Source organism: Anneissia japonica, unplaced genomic scaffold (assembly GCF_011630105.1).
Source record: "Anneissia japonica isolate Jap-2015-1 unplaced genomic scaffold, ASM1163010v1 scaffold1792_len1028045_cov167, whole genome shotgun sequence".
In the NCBI taxonomy this organism is placed as follows: domain Eukaryota; kingdom Metazoa; phylum Echinodermata; class Crinoidea; order Comatulida; family Comatulidae; genus Anneissia; species Anneissia japonica.
The window spans coordinates 368,973-370,665 of NW_022742319.1; the positions used below are offsets into that span (position 1 = coordinate 368,973).

General features: G+C 36.4%; 1 protein-coding gene across 1 annotated transcript in view; it reads right to left on the minus strand.

Annotated features, from left to right (window-relative positions):
- LOC117119110 (ALX homeobox protein 1-like) overlaps nucleotides 1-1,693 on the minus strand; it is a 7,692-nt gene that overhangs the window by 2,772 nt on the left and 3,227 nt on the right. Inside the window, exons 2-3 of the mRNA XM_033263924.1 lie at nucleotides 745-1,145; nucleotides 26-80 (exon numbers count right to left, since the gene is read on the minus strand). Of these exons, the coding sequence (XP_033119815.1) occupies nucleotides 26-80; nucleotides 745-1,115 (426 nt within the window). The 5' untranslated portion in view covers nucleotides 1,116-1,145. The remainder of the gene's footprint in view (nucleotides 1-25; nucleotides 81-744; nucleotides 1,146-1,693) is intronic.

Sequence of the window (1,693 nt, forward strand, 5' to 3'; positions counted from 1 at the left end):
ATATAATGGAATAGATAAAGGGAGCAAGGTTTACCTGAACTCTGGCTTCTGTGAGATCGATTTTAAGCGCAAGTTCCTCTCTGAAAGAAATGGTAGTATTGCAGGTTATTAAACAGGAACAGATATGATCAATGGTTAAATCGTTGGCTTCTAGCAACCTCGGGGTATTTTAACAAATATAATAACGTTATCATTATCATTATATCCCTATATTCGTCACACGGAAATCTTTGTTTCAAACCTTTAGGCCCACTGATACCCAAATCCCTATAAGGGTGCCTGGGAGTTTCTATGAGAACAGAAAGCAAAAGGCGCATATGCCTATGGGTCCTGGTGGGATCCAGGAGAAAAGTTAATGTTAAGGGTCAGAAGATTTCCTAGAGGATGACCCACTCATTACGTGCCTGGTAATAAAAGTGTTTCTCATTAACACAGATAATGAAGATAAAACATTTAAATAGGTTTGATTTTAACTCTTTGATAGACAGGCGATTGAAGAGCATTATTATACAAAACAAAATAAAAAATAATTCAATCGCAGCAGATAATCTACAAACCAAGGTTAAAACAGTTTAATCTCTATAGCTTAGACCTTTTACACCAAAATTGTCTTAAGTTGTGCCCACATTATGAGTCTACTACTAGCGAAGCCGATTAATACAGAAAGCCATATAAATGCTGAAATAGTACCGGTAGATGTTAACGCGTTTCACATGATAATAACGACGATTTTTTTTTTCTAACCTTGTAAACACATCAGGGTAGTGTGTTTTGGTGAATGTTCTCTCCAATTCTTCCAGCTGAAAGCTTGTAAATGTAGTCCTGTACCTTCTCTGCTTCCGTCTGTCCTCACATCTTTTATGAGATCGATGACACTCATCTATTAAGTGATCCACCTCTATGACGTCACTCTCATCATCCGTCGTGCCTTGGCAGTCTTCAGAACTATGAAACTCTGCAATTTCTTCGCGGCTTGTTATGAAGTTGTTATTTGTTGGAATGTTCTTGGTTTTAGATTTATGCCTGCTTATGAAGCCTGTCTGTACATCTTGACTTTCTTGATGACTACATCTAAAATTACCAAGCTCTTTCTGCACATCATCCATTTCGTCCATTAGGGTGAAGGAATGCTTTCTAGAATTGGCCTATATACCAAATAAAATAAGAATTTAAAAATCAGACACAAGAGAAAACGGATGAAATAAATACATGGCCTAATCGTGTTAAGATACTACCTACTCTATTCATGTCAAGTCACAAATTTCTTCAATGAAATCCTGATGAAGGTAATTAACTCATAATTAATTATAGCTAATTACATTTGTGGATTAATTACAACCAAGGTTGACCAATATCCGTTTCCGTTTGCATTACAGCAATGAATACTTGGCCCATGCTATTATTTCCGGTGCTGATCGAAATACCAACAATCTAATTGAAATAAACAAATGTAATCATACGCTACGTTGGGTTTATTTCTATTCATATGGCGGACCCTGCAGGCAAGCCGAAGGAAACTCATGTCTACACAAAATAGGTCTACTGTACAGTATGTGATCATTCGTGATCAATGTCCGCGGATAATTGGGATACGATTTAACAAAATGTATCTGTTTCTATATACATGAAACAGCCTGTAGTGCAATAAAATGTTGAGTCTTTAACCCAGTGTTACATGTTTTATTTGTCTATA